Genomic DNA, 17,733 nt, shown 5'->3' on the forward strand with positions numbered 1-17,733 from the left:
ATCTCCCCCTGTCAGAACATGATAGTTCCCCAGCAATGAGGTGAAAGGCACCCCCTGCCATTCAGTTGTGAGATGCTGACATCACTTTTCTTTTGTTAAAAACTCATCAAAACTGAAATGTTTGTGAAAGATAAAATGTATTCTTTTAACTTGCCAGTAAATCTTTTAAATTTTTTTTATTTGATTAACAGGATGCTATTTTTTTATTATATCAGTCCCAAAATCAGGTAATTCTGATGGCTTGTTCTTGTGTATGGCTGCTATTGAAGGTTTCAGATGAAGGGAAACTATACCAGCTTCTTTGGAGGGGCTTTAGAAATAGAATAGGCTTCTTAAACCCTTGTTATTTGGGAAGCCACATTCCCTCCACACTCTTGTTTGTTCATCTTACAATTAACTCTGCTATCTGCTTTGTGACTTTGAAGTGGAAAAACTGTTCAGTATTTGGAAAATGAATAATAACTATCCTTGATAGACCACATTCTATGATTTGCCTTGAAATATTTCAATGTATAACAAATATTGTTGTAATTTGTGGTTGCTGTGGTGCATTGAAAGCCTAAATGATCTTTAGAATTTTGTAACATGTAGAAGGGCAGAAATTTTTGCTCATACTGAATGTAAAAATAAAGTTCAGACAGTAAGGTGAGGAATCTGAGCTTTTCAAACGTCTCTGTCCTGAGCCATCCATTCCTTAGTCCCATATATATCTTTCTTTTGGGATATTTACTTCCTCCTTTGGATGAGACTTCACTAATCTTGAGTTGCTTTTTTATCCTCCTGATTTCATTATTGGTCTGATGTTCTGCTGCTAAGCTGTCACCAGTCTGCTTGGAGTCCAGAAGATCCATTTCCCCACCAGTCTGTGTGCTTCTCCTACCTGGAACACTCATAATTGAGTACTGGTCTTTCTTCCTGTTCTGTCAGGGAGTTCATTCCCAACAATTTGTCACATCTCTTTTCGTTCTTAGGAACCCAGAATAGTATGACACAGTCTTTTTCATGTTTCATGTCTCATATCCTTCTTGGAATAAATTAATTTTCAAATCTGAGTTTATTCAGCAAAGAGGAAGGACACTGAGTAGTCTTAAACTGTGAGATGCTGACTCAGCTTAACTAATGGCAGAAATATTGGACCAGATTTAAAATAAGACCTGCTGTTTGTTTATAAACAAAGTTTCTTCCCAGATGGAGTTTCTCTAGATGCAGAGTGTTCTGGATTATACTTAAAATTTTAAATTAGTTAAGCAATCACAAACCCCAAAAGCCAATCTTCTTCAGCTATGAAAGGATTTAACTGAATAACAGCTGATGACTGTAGCTAAGAATCCTCTGCTAAGGTCCTTGCTATTTACTTAAAGCTAATTTTCTTGTAGCTTTTAATCTCTTTTAGTCTAATTTTTAGGATTTATTTTTCCTGTGGGCTGAAAAGATATCTTTATTATACAGACATCTTCCTAAAGGTAAAGAAAATAACTGACAGCTCAAGATACTCTGAAATTCTACTGAAGATTTTAATTCTGTTCACAGAACTACCTAGTTTACAAGTTAAGTGATATATTTTGTTTTATTAGACTTGTCTGAGATTGTTTATCCAAGGTTTATCAAAACCAGCATGAACTGTTTCCCATGAATTTTTAGAGTAAGGTTTTTTTCTTTTTCAGGCAGATAATGGAATGTAGGTCAAACAGAAAACAACAAAGTTATGACTGTAGGCAGATGTTAATTTAACTAGTGACTATGGCAATTTAAAACACAACAGCTTGGCATCTGTTTGATTTCTGGCTTTGCTCTGGGAGTCAACATCTCCTGCAGAAAAATTGCTGCAAAATATCCAGGTTTGTCTAAGCAGTTCAAATTATTGGTATGTACAAACCTGAAGTATTTTGGGGTTCATTCATATGAACCATTTTGGTGGCAGAGATGGAATGTGTTAAGATTCAACTGCTGCAGTAATATTTCTGATGTTTTTTGTAGACTTCAGTGATTCTGTGATACATCTTGACTGAGAAAGAGAGTGACAAGTAATTAGATTAATTTTCAGGTTTTCCACAATGTGGAATATATACCAGAAGTCCATACTAGAAGCAAATTCTGATTTAGAATTCTTTCTGATTAACTAAATTGTTTTCTTTCTTAGTTTAGTAGTTATTCTTCATGCAAGCAGTCCTTATGTTGTCCACTGGACTACCTATTCAACTTCCTCATATGTCTCTGAGAACACATCAGAACACAAAAGGAAAGGCAATCCTATTCCATTTGATATTATAAATATTCTTATTCAGATATAGATTACATAGAACTAGTGGCTGCATGACTTTCCTACCTGCTTAAATTGTTCACTACTTTATTTATAAATTCTGGCAGCAGGCAGTAAAGGTGCCACTGACAAAGAGCACATGGAAGCAGTGGATATGATATTTACTTATATCAACTGTAAATATAATACATGCTATAAATTTATGTGGTTAAAGAAAATCACTTGTTAAGGCGAAGACCATATTTTTAAAGCAGTAGAACTACAAAACTATGTTCTTATTAATTCTACTTTTTCCCATGACATCTGCTTGCTCAGTCAGTTTACTGCTATTTCCTTTATCTGTAGCTGTAGAAGATGCTAGTTAGTTCAATATACAAAGAGAATAAACCCAAATGCACTTTCAGAGTGATGATATACCAAATACAAAAGCCTCTCCCTCCTATGTATTTTCAGAAAAATTCCTTTTTTGTTCCTGCAAACCTGCTCCAATAAAAGCCAGGAGTGTAAGACTGTGCTGGTTACTTATGATCCTGATTTTGGCTTTGTAGCTAAATGAAATTTGATGAGAGCAGGAAAGCCCTGTCCTTTCCTGAAATGCCTGTCTTATCAGTCTCCTATGCCCTCTTTTCTGAGCCATGCAAGACTCAATTGGCCAGCAGTATATTCTCACCCACTGTACCATCTTGATTGTGGCTGATGTTTATATTTTCCATGGAGAGATTGCTTTTTCCCATGAACTGGGCCACAAAACTACTGTTATGAACTATGCCTTGGGAAAGAATTTAGGATTTTATTTTTCCTAGTCATTATTTGTTAGTTTTAGGAGGCTCTTCAGCAGTTTATTTTCCATTAAAGGATGCCTGGTTCATCCATCTGTAATTAAAAAAGTAAAATTGTAGCTCAGTGTAAGGCAGTGCATTGTATCTACTGTAAGTGTATTTATGATTTCTGTGTATGCCTTTACTCCCACCTGACTTCATTTGTACAACCAATAACTTCATGCTTTCAAGTGTTGTTGTTTGTCACCTAAATTAGAAGTTTAGGAAACTCAGTGACAAATATTTTTCTACTTGAAAAACTAGTAAATAGGCATTTTCTATGGACTTCCCATACTTATTCTAAAGTCCACTTCCTGTAATAAATGTTTGTAGTTCCAGGTGAGAGGGATAACATCTTATTTTTGAACTCCGATTATAGTGTCTTTTTAAAACCCTCAGTGCATTTTTCTTTACTTTCTATCATTGTAACCTTTCTCTAGAATAATGACTTAAGCAAGGCATATCATTCTCTAAATATCTGCAGTATAGCTATTTCAGTGTTTCCCAATCTCCACAATGGAATGCAGACTTGCATACCAGTAACTACAATTTACTGCAAACTGTGTGTTTACAGTCTTAAATTAGTGACTTTCATCTTCTTGTTTTAAAATACTTTGAAATATTGTTGACTAGAGAAATTGTAGATAATTGTGGAAGTGTTAGTCTTCCATATGTGTATGAATATTTGAGACGTACTGAAAAATACAAGATGACTGAATAAAAAGTGTAAAGATTATATTTTCTTGTGTTGTGTTTGGTTATTTTTTAAGATTGCCAAAGAGCCTGTAAAAACAACCTTTTAATTGGTTTTTCTTCATTTCTGGATGCTTCATCTTGAAGCAGCCAGTACATGATCTTCAGAATTAGCGAGAAGGTATAGTTTTGAACTTGCTCTGAGCAGTGGGCTGAACTCGAGGAGGAATCTTCAGTTCCCTCAGTGCATTATCACAGGTCCCAGATTCTGCTAGATAATTCAGAGATACCAGGCACAGGCAAGCCAAACACCTGCAGATATCCCTAGACCTGTGATTCTGTGCAGACTGGACAGAAATGCAAGTCATTAACAGAGGACACACAACTAAGACCACAAATGGTATCAAGCATTAACACTTTATTATTCCCCAGTACAACCTTTTATACCCTTCTCACATGCATAACACCTGTGTACCCATTTATTCTTTTGTGATTGGTCAAGACACATCAGCATTCCGGGCTTCTTTTTCCTTCCATGCTGTTCACCTGTCTAACACACCTGCACTTTATCAGGGGTAAGATTGCCTGTATAGCACTATTTCTATTATTTTACAATCCATTCTCCCACAGGTCATAGCATGGGCTTGGTGTGCTTGTCTGTGTTGCCCTGCTACAATGTTGAAACAGCCCCTGAGAAGCTGGCATTGCCTTCTTCCCCAAATAAGGCACATCTAAGCTGTGTGGCTTCATGAGGATTTTGATGGAGGAGGCAGAGTTCTCTACTCAAAGAGAAGAAATTACCCTTTCTCTTTGCTGAATGTTTAGCCTTTTAGGTATAATATGAAAGAGGTAAGAAAAACTCTTCAAATAAACAGCACAGGAGGAAAATTCCTAATCTGACAAAACAGACTGATCAGAAGAGCTGTATGGCAAAGGGCTAATATTATACTGAAATCTTGAGTGTATACAAACTATAAAATATATTAATCCATTGATATTTTTCCCTAGTGTGTTCTTGGGAGGGAAAAAGAGTTGTTTGATGAGATATTTCAGATGTTTGAAATAGCAAGTGAATATAAAATGTTGGATATTATATGTGTTAAGATAACATTTAGTGTAGTCAAAATGTCTTGTTACAGTGACAAAACCTACAACTTAGCATAAAGAAAGGGAAAGTGTTATTATTCCATTTGAGCTTAAATACATTTCAGTTGTTTTGCAGTAACTGCAAGCATAATTAGAAACATGTGTTAACTACATCATTTCTCCAAAATGCAGAGATCCTAGGCACTGCTGAAATTGAGTCTTTCCTAAGAAGCCTCAAGTGATTCACTTTAATAATGATTGAAAGTAATTGAAGTTAAGTGGTAACTTCTTGGTGGTGACTTTACTTTTCTTCTGTGCTTATTTTGTGTGCTTTTTTTATCAAAAAATGTGAAGAGTTAGACCAATATTCAGATTCTATCATCTATTTATGTTTAAGATTTGGCCGAATTTTATTAATTTCTGGAGAGTCCCAAAAGAACCTTAAGAGCCTTGAAATTTGAAATGGGAAATGCTCCTAGAGTTTTTATTTGTATCACATTTGAGTTAGAGAAAACTTGTTTTGGAATTTCAGATGAGTTCCTTGCTGCATTGTTTTGAGCTGACTGTCAGAAAGAATTGAATGTTATCTGATAAAATGGAGAATGCCCACTGCACTTAATGCAGAGTGAGGAGGTGTTGATAAAGTTAGGGCTAGATTTCACTTGTTATGCTCACATGAATTTATACCTCATTTATTAGATGAGTCCTCTCCCTTCTGTGGTTTTAATTCCCATTCCTATTCTGACATTCTTTCTTACAAACATCTCTGTCCTTCCAAAGTTGGAGAAACTACTGTGGCCTTAGATCCAAGGGCTCACGTGGCTGAAGTCAAGCTGGAAGGATATAAAAGAGGTCCCTTAGATAGTGCATAACCTCACATAGTGCTCACTTTTTCTTGGAATTTTCATCTGGAGATTTTTTGAAGACAGGTCTGGTAGGGAACTGTTAGTAGCAAGTGAATATGAACAGGTAGAGAGAAAAGTTTTTCAGGTGTACAGAGCAACTATTTGAGAATACCTATGTTCTGTTTTTTTAATGGACTCCTACATTTAAATGATTCCTGCTCAGAGACAGAAAATCTACATTTTCCTGCTAGAAAAATATTAAGGATATGTCCTTCCCTTTCACCTTTTCTGAAAAAATTTCCTCCACATTTTTTGTAATAGGACTGAATTATCCAGCACGTTACTTCATGGGACTGACTGAAGGAAACAAATTTGCTTTGGAACTTGGGTTTGGATTTGGTTTTGCTTTGTTATGCTTTGTTTTGTTTTGTTTTTCTGGTAGAAAAGCCACATTTCAAACCACGTAGCAATATAAAAACTTGTAGCAAAGTTTGAAAATGACAAGGGTAATTTAAGGGTAACTTAATAAGGTAAAATAAACATAACAGAAATTTTACATTAAAAGGAAAAGATTCAAGTAAACCCAGTAATAAGACACACAATTCTATATTTTTAATGTTGTTGCATTTATGGGAGTAGGGGGAAATGGAAAGCAGGAAGTTGCCAGGCAACCATTCATTGAAAGACAAATCTTCATCCAGTTTTCCAGTAATTCTGCATTTAGATAACAGAAATTTATTCTGGTTTATCTAGATGATCTGTTAATGTTGAGTGTGTTTGAAAATGTATGGAGTCCCAGTTTCTTATAAAATGAGAAAGAAAAGCAATATACATTAAAGTACAACTGATGTGGAATGGGACTGGATGACTCAACAAGTTAAGAATATTTATCCAGCTATATTCCAGACTCCGGATCTGAGATCAGCAGTACAATAAAATTACCTCAGTTCTTACAAGGGCATTATGGTTAACACAGGACTGAAAAAAAAAGTCATCCTCAACAGCCGTTTACAAGCCCTTATTTTTCTTACTTCTCTATCTTCTCACTTGCTCTTTTACTTTTCAGTGTAGCAATGTAATTAGTTACACTGAGGAGACCTACATTTCACCTAACCCAGTAGGGTGAGAGCTTCTGAGCAATAAAATGAACTGTGAGTGTGTAAATACTGTTGATTGTTTTGTCATTAATGTGGGACAGCCACCTTGAAAGAATTGTGTATATTCATATCAGGGACATCATCTCTTACCTGATTTTAGCATCACAATTAATACAATTTTTTTCTAGGGCATGATCATGTTTGCTCCCTTTTTCCACAAACTATTTCTTCCCCTCAAACATTGCCTCTTTCCCTTCTGCCCTCCCAAGAATCTTGGAGAAAACAGTATACCAGGCTTTAATAACAAATTCTGGGACCGGGGTAGCTCAGTGCTGGCTCTTTGATGGCTCTCCCAATAATGCTCTGGCAATGGGAACTATCTGCTGATGCAACTTTCCAGGAGGCCTCACTGCCTTTGACATGCTAGTATGCCATCCATGCAGTCTGTCTTGTGTAGTCCTCACTGCTACAAGTCTTCACACTGCATAGGAACAACTTTCCAGAAATAGAGATCTAAGCTCTGAACTGAACTGAGAAATTAGGTGTGAAATCTGTAAGAAGTTTATGGACATAAAGAAGACACAACCTCCAGGACAAGCAAGTTTATTTCTGTGGAAGCATTGTCAAACATGGTGTAGATCTGCAGTGAGAATCTAAGCAGTAAAAAAAATTGTAAGTCACAGGTACAGGTCAGAGGAATGTAGAGAAAGCACATTAGTGAGGTACCATACAAATAGGACTATATATGAGGCTAAGAAATAACTGGGTTGAGAAAGGGAAATGTTTTATTTCTCACAGAAGACTTAGTATTTTGAACTTCAATGAACTATATCTTTGATTGTAGAGATTGCCAAAGTAAATATTTGAGAGCTGCTTATCTTTAATCTCATGCAAACAAATGAAAGGCAGACCTCCTATTCTCAGGGTCTCAGGGAGCAAGGATTGTCTTTGCTACAATGAAATATGTTGAAATGGATCTTCAATAATACTTAAACAGTTCTCAACAAAAGATATACTTCCTTTGTCATATTGATGTATGTTCTGCTTTTCGTCCATAGGATTAATTCTAGATGGTTTCTTCTGAATATTCTGAAGGTTGAATTATAAATGCCAGAATTTTCTTGGTGCTGTAATAATTTCACTTCTTATTTCAGGAGAACTGCATAATAACATTTCTTGATAAAGAAATGTCCTATAGAAGTTGCAGATAGAGGTGGATCAGCTTACATTTTTTAATTGGATTTAACCTGATTCTCTTTACTTGTGACCAAAGGAGGGGAAGAAAGGTTTTCTAAAGCAATATCACCCAGAAATAACGTGGCTGGCAGGACCAGGGCACTGATTGTCCTGCTGCACGCAGCACTGGTGAGACCACACCTCAAATCCCATGCTCGGTTTTGAGCCCCTCACTACAAGGAGGACATTGAGGTGCTGCAGTGTGTCCAGAGAAGAGCAATGGAGCTGGGGAAGGGTCTGGAACACAGATCTGATGAGGAGTGGATGAGGAAGCTGGGGTTGTTCAGCCTGGAGAAAGGGAGGCTCGGAGTAGAACTCAGTGTACTCTACAACTACCTGAAAGGTGTAGCCATGAAGTCAGTTTATTGTCCCAGGTAACAAGTGATAGAGCAGAAGGAAATGGCCTCAAGTTGCACCAGGAGGGGTTTAGGTTGGATATTAGGAAAAATTTCTTCACTGAAAGTATGGTCAAGTGTTGGAACAAACTGCACAAGGAAGAGTTTGAGTCACTATCCCTGGGAGGTGTTTAAAAGACCTGCTTGATCTTGGTGTTTGCTGAAGATCTGCACAGGCATGTAAGATAATGTGTTCTGTTGCCTGGGGATCATCCATCTTTAGCCTAGCTCCTTTGTTTTTTCACAACCCTACTGCCTGTGGAGACACTTTAAGCCTCAGTTTTGCCTGTGCAGGCCTGTGGGTTTATACTAAAATTGAACCAGTAAAGCAATGTGCAAAAGAGGTTACTTAGAGCCTGAGTTCAAAGTCAATACAGAATTCTCATGAAATAATAATACAGTCAGAAAGAGAAGGTACAGTGCAGGTGTCACTGTAGTTGTCATAGAAACATTATTTATGTTCTTATATTTATGCTTTGAATTGTTATGTAAACAAGCAATTTTTTTTCTGTTTATTTGATTTGGTTGTGTATTTAATTTGTTATGTTAACAAAGTCTGTAGAAACTGAAAGGCTGCCAATTACAGTTATAAAAAGTTGCAGCAGAATGAAAGTATTAGTGCTTAGGAAATTTCATAACTGTCTATTTGCTTTCCATAGCTATTTTCTGCTGGAAAAATCACAGACACCAGAGTAGCTGAGCTGAAGGAACAGTACACACTGCTGCATGATGCTGTTATAAGGTATAATATTCCTTTTTAGACTTTCAGTAGCCAAAACATTATGTTTTCAAAGTATTTTCTGCTCATGCAGAAGCCTAATTATAATTTAAGACTTTCTTACACTTACAGTTCATAAACAGGAAGCCAGAACACAAGGTTGAAAACCAGTATTATTTAATAGGAATTTTCAAGGTAATTTGGGATACTTAACTACTTGTTTGAAACACATCTTTGTTTTGAATACAAACATAATAATTTTGTGGATGGATGTACAGACTGCAACAGATAATTTGCAAGTTCAAAATAAATATGTATTTGAAGATCCTGTATTTTAATATATTAAAAGACTGATCAACTGAGCTGGCATCATAAAGAGCAATTGAAGACACTAAAGGCTCAATTCTAAGAAGGAAAATGAAACTGTCACTCCTAAATAGGTGTGAATTTTACCCTCTGAGAATAATGTCACATTAAATAGGACTGCTAATAGATTTTGATTAGGAGCTTAAGCTTTGAAATGAAATGAAATTTGGAAATTGGGTGTAGTAGTTGTGAGCCTGCCCCTGTGGTTGCTGGAGAAGAGAACAGAGGTCATGCTCATAACCTGATGCCAGACTTGGGCAGGGCATGTGTGACTGGAAGTCTGCCTTAGCCCCCTGGATCTTTGGTGGGACAAAGGAGGACACAATACTACAGCTGTACTGGGTGAAAAATGTGTCCCAGAACACAGCAGTCCTACTGAAAATACTGCAATACTACATTAGCATTTATTAGCAATTATTTCTATATTATTTACAGCACACCTGTATTTATCAGTAAAATCATCATCATGATATTCCTGTTACATTCTTGTAATACATACCATAATATCCATCGTATTAAAATATTTTATCCCACTTTCACTGACAGTCCAAATTAAAAACTGAATAACAATTTTGTCATTGAAGCTAAAGCCTAATTTAAGTATTCTAAAACTAATTCAGGTTATACCTGCTTATTTGGATTATGCTGGGATTTGTTGTGCCTCCTGGCAGTCTGAATAGCAACAAGTGTGAAGTAATTTCAAAAAGGGTTCTCAAAATACTGAAATTTAGTCTGTCTTGAGGATAGCTGAGTCTTCTAGTTTTGTCTTAATGAAATGGGGAGTTGGGATATGGTTCTGACTCTATGAAACATCATCTGACTTTATTTGAGATTACTGAGATAGATAGCAAATCTTTCTGGGAAGCAAAATTAATAACAGCACTACTAAAGCAGTTCAAGTTCCTAGAAAATACAAGACTTTTCTAACTGCTCGCATCTAAACATATTTTGTGGAGTTTAGATTAATTCCTTAAGAAGGTCTACCATACTGCTGTTCACTGAGCTGAAGCAGAAATCCAGTAGTTGCTAAATAGTTGATTTTTAACCACTGTTGGTTTGAAAACAGGCTTAAATTGGGAAAATACAAACATATTCCTACATGTTTCATGTATTTATACAGTATTCTTTACTATGGGACATTCATTTATGTAAAGGCAATCCCTTTGTGTGTATAGCAAGTGGAATGGGGTCTGCATGTAAACAGGACTCAGCTGTCCTTTCTGTCACACTTAAAACTAGCCTTAAGAGAATGCACCAAAAGCATGAAAATGGTAGATCACATCTCTCACTCTTTCCATCATTCTCACAGGAGTATGAAATGGCCATACTTCTGTAAGAAAGTGGATGAGAGAGCATGATGTCACATTCTGTATTAGATGCAGTTATGTGTCACAGCAGAACACCAATGTGTGAACAAGCACCAATTCCCACAGATAAATTTCTCCTACTGCTAAAAGAAAGCAAGGGAAATCAATTACCAAAAATATTCATGATCTCCAGTATATTTTAAGGGCATCAAAAATGGAATACAGGCACCAAAATGGGATTAAATTGTCCATATCAGTCAACATCAGTACACATACTCCTCTGAACAAGGTACCAAGGGTCCCTTAACAGTCAACAGAAAGAAACAGGGACCACACACTTCCTCCTTATTCAGACATCTGCACGGGTTTGGTTTTCTCCATCGGCTGTAAGGACTGTCCTGGTGCTAAGTGCAGTATGTCTATAGTGTATATTCTTGTCCTTCAAAATCCCTTCACAGAATCAATACTGCTTTTTAATTGTTAGTTCTTCACCCTAACATGTGCAGTACAGTTCTGTGGATCAAGAACTTATTTTTTCACATATTGCAGTTGAATTCAATCCCTTTCTAATTAATGCCCATCTGTCCTAGTGTTGTTGCAATGCCCTGTTAAGACAAATGACACAGGATGAGGTTTTCAAGCTGTGTGTCTTTTCTTCTTTATTAGCATATAAAAATCTCAAGGAGAAAGCCTTATACATCTTTAGCAGCACAGTTCCCTGTGACAGTTGTGCCAAACTATTGCAACTGATCTCTCTGATAATCAATACAGATTTGTCACATATGATGAATTCAACTTCTCTGTGTGCAGGTAGTTTCCAAGGCTGTTGCCAGTGTACAGAGCTGTGCTTACAGAGCTGTAAGTGTACAGTGCAGTCCTCTGTTTAGTGGCAAATTTATTTCTTGCTCTCAGTTTGGCACAATTTGACATTCTAAAAGCTGAAAGATGTCACTTGGCAGATAACATCTTTGATACTGTTCTTCAAAGTCTTAAGTGGTTTTGAATTTGTGTTCACTGAGGACAGGCTGTCATCCCATTGTGGCGCTGTCTCACCCATCCACTTTGTGGTAAGGCTGCATCTAAAGTTGGAGTATCTGAGCTTCTATGTGGCCCCTGAAAACCCTTTTAGTTACTCAGTTATTGCGCCTAGTTGTAGATTTCATTTACATAATCTCAATTTAGGAACCTAACATAAATATTCTGATAACCCAAACTGGAAGACACTCAGATAATGATGAAGATTCATTAGCAGATTGAGAATCTTAATTTTGTAAGCGTCTGCTAAATTAGTAATTATTTCACAAATTCAAAAGCTGCCATATCAGACTGCACAAATTTACTCTTGCAGTCGTGTGATTCTGTATGTGTACATTATATGTATATACATATGAGTACATTGTGTAGATGTGCAGTTATTTTTTCATTGTCTTTAATTAAATCAACATTAAAGAATACTGTTGGCATCTCTAGGGAGCAAAATCTAGATTCAACACTCAATTCTTGTTTCTATTTTCTTTTTTTATTATCTTGAAAAAAATAAATACTAAAAATTTTGCTTTCATAAATTCACTTATGTGTTTATGTAACTATGCAAAATGTATATGTTATGAAAGAATTGTGTTTGATATTATTTGTATAACTACAACCAATTATATTTTCTCCCACAACTGCACTTATAGAATTATATTTCTGTTATATTTAAAGAAGACTTAAATATCATATGGAATCCAGTGTTAATAAGTCAGTTTATTTTTCCTTTAATATATATGTGTAAACACATGAAATTATTTGTTTATGATGAAGGCACACTGTTTTCTGTTGAAGTCTGTGGTTCTCTTGACTTCCTTTTTCTAAACTAGAAAATATTTTCTAGGGAGAAATGTTGCATGAATCAAAACTTTTTCTGCTATATTATTTCAGCTACGTTTGTGGAGTATAGTCAGTTTTATATTTTGTATTTTTATCATCATTTTACCATCTCAACTCTATTTTTAGTGTGACACATAATTTTCTTTTTCTGTTTAATCCATAAATGTCGAATTTGAGCCAAAATTTAGGTCTAGAGTTTCTCAATATGGGAAATTCTAAGTTCCTTTGTTTTCTAAAAAAAATTGAATGCATTGTATTTTTAATTAGTAAAAGGCAAGTGATAGATTTCTGTATTATTCTACATAATCCGTGACTAATTTTAGTAGACGATTATTTAAAAGTCATCATGTAGTAATATTGAGGAGGCATACACAATATATCTGTTGCATAAAGCATAGGTTTAGGTGTTGTGCATTGTATATGAATTCTCATACTGCTGTTCCCTTTAACAGGTTTCCATAATAATCAATGTATCTTACTAAAAATGTTAGTATGTTTTTCATGTCACCACACAGGGTCCTAAGTTATGAATCATATTATGAATACCAGACACTGACAGGAGTTTGCTGTTTCTGTGGAGCTAGTCTGGTGATACAAATCAGATCAGATCATTGATCATTGATCTCCAGGCCTTAGAATAAGCTTCCACAGATGTCCACAAACATATTTTCAGCTTGTGTGTCATTACATTAATTATTTCAGGTCTTGGTAGCACTACAGTATTAGCAAGATGTAATTCATCACTGGGTAGATGGCCCGATGTTTATTAAGTACTTAAAGTTGACATATAGGCCAGATTGGACCTTTTCCTGGTGAATACTTCACTTTTATAAGTCTCCACACTGAATCAGATCTAGCCTTTGATACTCCTTAGGATAAAATGGATTCCCTGTCTCTTCATTTTTGTCCATGAAGTGTTAGATAAATAAATTAGACTAAGCAACAGTCTTGTCATCTGGTTAAAATTAGATAAAATGAATCTCACTCCAGTTGTAGGTATGCAGACACCACCCTCAAGACCAGATTCCATTTCTCTCATGGCATCATAGGGTGATTTGGGTTTGAACAGAACTCGGGAGGTCCAACTGTTAGAACTGTTGCCTAGTTCTAAATTTGTCTATTTAATGTAGTTTACAGGAATCTGAAACTCAGCTGTTGCAGGAAGCCGAACGGCTGAGTGCAGAACTGGAACAACAATGTGAACTGGAAAAAGCAGAACAGCTCCCCAAAGAAGCTTCCAGTGAAGCTTCCCAAATAAGGCAACAACTTCTTAGCTGCCGAAGTGAATATAATGCTGTTAAAGGAAGAGTCTATGAAAACCGGTTGAAGATAGAATGGTAGGTGAAAGAGGTCAAATGCTGCTAATTTTATCCAGCTAATTTAAAAGATGATAAATAGAATAAAAATCAATCTCCTTTACATTTTACATGGACACATTTCTTGATGGCTGTTGTTAAATGAATTGCCATAAACTTTCCCCAGTAACAGCGACATGTCAGTGATGAATAAATTTACCATGGTCAGATTTGTAGATAGTTTTAAATTTAGAACATGGATGGGGTTCTTTAAAATGCTGTTTAAAATTTAATACATTGCATGAATAATGTTTAGGTAGGAAAAATTAACATGAACAGTTCTAGTCTAGAACACCTTCAATACAAATATTTAAAGTGTCTCAGAGACTGTTGGCTTGCATTTTATGGAACAATGTCATAAATAGACACAATGCTATTTTTAACGTCAGTAGCACAGCGTATTCAAGTTTTTCTATTCAGGTATTCAAAGGGGAAGAAGTACTTGTATGGTCTAATGACAGAAATGATAAATCTGCTGTGAAAGGAAAGAAATCTTAACATTTCTATATAAAGACAACAGTACAGAATTAGCTTGGTATTGTGTACATTTCAATTATCTGCATACTTTATAGTAAAATTAAAAGCAGGAGTATTGCATTTCTAAAAATATGTACCTAGGCAGATGAAATCAGATTTTTATTTTGTGGGGGACTTCCTGTTTTTACCCATCTTTAATCCAGGTGTAGTGTTGTTGGTGTATATAAACACAAACACGCAATATCAGCATCTCAGCAGTTAAGATTATTATTCTGCAAGGAAATAATGAACACTGTACACACTGCATGGAGCAGGTTTTTCTGGCAATTCTTTCTTGATTTTTTTTTTTTTTTGTTTTTTTAGAGCCAAGTGTTTGCTTCAAGAGAAAAAGAAACTGAGAATGAAGCAAACTGGGAGTGGGAAAGAAACATGAAAAGCATCTGGAAAAAATTATTTGCTATGAGATAACTAAGAAACATGAAATTTCCTGAAATAATTATTAAATACAGAATTTATTGCAATTTCCAAGCAGTCCAGAAATGAGGTCTTCAAAAGTATCATGCTTTTTAACTATTTTTCCTCATGTTCTGAACATTTTTCACTGATTTTGCATCAATTCCAAAAAATTTATGAGGATTTATATGTTTAGGCAATATTTTCCCATTCTCTATTTTCTACCTCCAATCAAAATGAGAACTCTATTCTATACAAAATGCAATGTAGGTATTATTTCAATTAGCCTTGCACATTTATTGGATTAATTTTTATGTATGAACTGAATATCTTGCAGATTAAAAATGCACTTTTTGGGTCAGTTATGCTGTAAAAAAATATTCCTTCACTGTAATAAGAAACTTACGTCTTATGTATTGCCCGGGATGAAACCCAGCTGTACAGTCTGACCAGAGGTCCATGAGGTGCATTATCTAATGGAGACCAAAAGTGCAGCCCCAGCCACTTGTGATGTGGGGATTTCATGAGCCAAACACAGCCCTCTCTGTTTGGGAATCCTCAGCTGACCCCTATTCCTTTGAACTTCTCCCGTCTCCTCCAGAACAAACTTCTGACATTGCAACACGCTGGGTGAAGCGTTCCCCAGATTAACTACGTGAGAGCTGCCACCTCCTTGCTGTTTTAACCTGGCTCCTGCAGCTTCATTCAAGCCCTGTAGTTCTTGTACTGGATGAGACAATGAGTGTCTCATTCACTGCTGCAGAATGGTTTGATAGATCTCTTTTGTACAACCCCTTCCCCCTTTAATTTGCCATATATTCCAAACACGGGAGCTACGGATTATTTAATTGTTCCTTGTTTGGAATCTGTTTTATGCCTGATGGTAGCATTGGGTCTTATATGTGTTGAGGGTGTGGAGTGAGAAGGATATGCCTTGGTTATATGTGAATTTCCTTACTGGGAGAGATATTTCAGAAATATTCAAGAGATTTTGTGTTGGACTAGTCTAGAGTGAAAAGGACTAGCACAATATGTGTGAAGAATGGGTGAGTGAATGTAGTGGAGAAATGAGAACTGCACTATGAAGAAAACCCAATGATGGGTGTGAATACATGTTTGTAATGGAGGGATGAGTTTGGTGCCTGTGAAAGACAATGAAAATGAATATCCAGAGTAGAGTTGTGAGTAGCAGGTGATCTAACAGTAACACTGATGTAAAATGAAGATCTATATGCTTGCTTGTTTTATCCAAAAAGTAAAGCAATGTTTTCTGAAATATCTGTGTGCATGGACAATGTCACAGACAGAGGAGAGGGAAGCTGCATCAAAGGTATTACAAGTTTGCTGTTAGGTTGCTGCTTGGTTTTCTTCATTTCTCAGGATAAAAAGTCTTGGTTCAGCCTCTCTTGGCCCTTGATCTCTCTGGAACACAGTTTCCCTTGTTGTCCAACTATGTTAACACAGTCCCAGCTGTGCTTGGCACAAGTAAATTTCTCTTTGGGAATTATGACTAATGGCTATTCAATCTGGAAAAAAACATGCTGTTTATTTACTTTTGTATGTACAGCAGACAGGGAACATGGAAGGGGGAAGATTTGAAGGGTTTATCTGTGTCTCTTATCTACTGCTTTATCCTTTTTTTAGAATGTCTACTCAGGCCTAGTGCTGAGCTGGAAGTGAAACATCTCGTTTCCCTGGTTCTGCAAACCTTTCTTTCTCTGAAGCATCCCTCTTCTCTCTGATGCCTTTGTTTCCTGCCTTAATTAACTTTTTCTGATACCTAAGAGTACTTAGCACCTTTTTTACACTCAGATTCAAATCTGACAGCAATGACATTTCACACTTGAGGAGTCATACAGATATGTCATAATATTAGCAAAAGTCTCAAGGTCTCTTAATATTCCATACTCTTCTATCCCTGTTTAATTTCCTATCTGCTTGCCTCTGTAAACAGTTTTTTCCAGTTTTTTCTTAACTGCTGAAGATGGTATTTCATCTTCTGTTTTAATTCTTCGTTGTTCCAATGAATAGTCATCATTCCCAGAATAAATTATATTGCTTTCAGCATTGAAGCATCATCAGGTTTTCAGGAATTTTGTTACTTTTTTCATAGTTTGAACAGGTATATGAGGTAGCCAGTGTATTTCTTGGCACACTTCAGTCAGAGAAGTCACCCTGAGGGTGACTGCATGGATGGGCTGTGTTCCCACTGTAAGTATCTGCCTCCTCTTCCAGTTTGTGTCCTGTTCTGCCATGTGGATGTACTGGGCTCATTGCTGCTGTGTCTGCCTGAGAGCTCAGGGGGAGAACAAGGGTTTGGAAGGATTTTACTAAGCTTAAAAAGCTTGGGCCACCATCCCAAAGTCAGAGCTGACTCTGGGAGTATTCTTCCTCTCAAAAACTATTTGGCAAGTGTAATAAAGTAAAAGGAAAAAGAGTCATCTCCACTCAGTTCTGCTAAAATTGCATTCAGAGCCATGAAATTTCTTCATATAATTGATAAGAAGCCTCAGCAAGTAAGAATATAAACCAAAAAATCAAATTAGTAGAACAAGAAGGAGAAAATCAGTGTGATCAGCAAGGATTTGTTCTGGTTCAAGGAGACTTTAATGTTCATGTGAGGCTTGGAGTTCTGGTTTATGAGAAAAAATAAAGAAGAGCTGTTTTTCTTTATTACACAATGGTATCAACAGTAGTTAACTGTTGAGAAATAATAAACATTAAATCTAAATCCATCATCTAAACAATTCATTTAAAA

At 36.1% G+C, this 17,733-nt stretch overlaps 1 protein-coding gene across 1 annotated transcript in view; it reads left to right on the forward strand.

Annotated features, from left to right (window-relative positions):
* The window catches only part of CCDC146 (coiled-coil domain containing 146), a 59,831-nt gene that overhangs the window by 14,803 nt on the left and 27,295 nt on the right, over positions 1–17,733 (forward strand). The window contains exons 2-3 of the mRNA XM_062490824.1: positions 9,090–9,172; positions 13,821–14,027. Coding sequence (XP_062346808.1) covers positions 9,090–9,172; positions 13,821–14,027 — 290 coding nt within the window. The remainder of the gene's footprint in view (positions 1–9,089; positions 9,173–13,820; positions 14,028–17,733) is intronic.

The sequence above is a fragment of the Cinclus cinclus genome, chromosome 4 (genome assembly GCF_963662255.1).
Source record: "Cinclus cinclus chromosome 4, bCinCin1.1, whole genome shotgun sequence".
Classification (NCBI taxonomy): Eukaryota; Metazoa; Chordata; class Aves; order Passeriformes; family Cinclidae; genus Cinclus; species Cinclus cinclus.